The following is a 1,202-nucleotide window of genomic DNA, read 5'->3' on the forward strand; positions in this document are numbered from 1 at the left end:
TCTCTCTCTCTCTCTTTCAAAGTGTTTCATAACCTTTTTATTCCGGTTCTACCGGTTGCGATGCTCGTGTGTCGCTGAGAGAGATTGGCGAAATTTGTTACATTTAGTTTTCGGTTCTCCGATTCTGCGAATTTTACAAACAACTGTACAGCGAATTTGTATTATCTGTTCTCACAATGTTTCGATTATTTGCTTCGCTGCGCGCACAAAGTGGAACACTGGTAAGTGCTACCGAATTCCTGTCATACGTTTCGATTAAGCTCTAACTTTTTTGCCGACTCATTGCATGCAAGTGTGGTTAATTCTGCACTGCATTAACATATTGATACAAACAAAAGTACTATTATTGTTTCTTCAATCCGTGGTGGATTTCTTCCATGCTTTAATCTGTTTATTCAATCTTTATGTTTGTAGATTGCCACTGCAACTAGTTCTTTGGTGAGAACTGACAACACATTGTTGGCGAAAGGTGTCCGTAATTTGACAGTGAGTTCAAAATTATTCAGCGATGGACCGCAAATCCAGAAACCTGCTCCGGATTTTTCTGGTACTGCGGTAGTTAAAGGTGACTTCAAGGAAATCAAGTTGAGCGACTACAAAGGGAAATACGTTGTTTTGTTTTTCTACCCGTTAGATTTGTATGTAATTTCACCTCAATTATCATTTCTAATGTACGTCTAGTATAATATTTAATTTTTATATTTTATTTGCAGTACGTTTGTTTGTCCGACAGAGATAATTGCATTCAGTGAAAAGATCTCAGAATTTGAAGCCTTGAATACGCAAGTGATCGGAGTGTCTACAGATTCGCACTTTAGCCACTTAGCATGGATTAATACTCCAAGGAAGCAAGGTGGTCTTGGAGGAGATTTAGGCTATCCTCTTTTGAGCGATTTCAAAAAGACCGTATCAACCAAATACAACGTTTTGTTACAAGATTCAGGAATTGCTCTCAGAGGTCTTTTCATCATAGACAAGGAAGGAGTTCTTCGACAGTTTTGTGTCAATGATCTTCCGGTTGGCAGAAGCGTCGAAGAGACATTGAGATTGATAAAAGCTTTCCAGTTTGTTGAGAAACATGGTGAGGTATGTCCTGCAAATTGGCAGCCAGATTCCAAAACCATTAAACCAAATCCAAAAGATAGCAAAAAATATTTCGAATCGGTTAATTAAGCATGCATTTAGAGGATTTTGTTCAGGGG

At 38.4% G+C, this 1,202-nt stretch overlaps 1 protein-coding gene across 1 annotated transcript; it reads left to right on the forward strand.

Annotated features, from left to right (window-relative positions):
- The first annotated feature begins 25 nt into the window (after nt 1-25).
- On the forward strand, nt 26-1,196 carry LOC108745298 (peroxiredoxin-like). The gene is made up of 3 exons (XM_018485401.1): nt 26-221; nt 415-638; nt 714-1,196. The coding sequence occupies exons 1-3, from the start codon at nt 177-179 to the stop codon at nt 1,171-1,173; spliced, it is 729 nt and encodes a 242-aa protein (XP_018340903.1). The 5' UTR covers nt 26-176; the 3' UTR covers nt 1,174-1,196.
- Nucleotides 1,197-1,202: the final 6 nt, after the last annotated feature.

Source organism: Trachymyrmex septentrionalis, unplaced genomic scaffold, assembly GCF_001594115.1.
Source record: "Trachymyrmex septentrionalis isolate Tsep2-gDNA-1 unplaced genomic scaffold, Tsep1.0 C3573776, whole genome shotgun sequence".
NCBI classification, from domain to species: Eukaryota; Metazoa; Arthropoda; class Insecta; order Hymenoptera; family Formicidae; genus Trachymyrmex; species Trachymyrmex septentrionalis.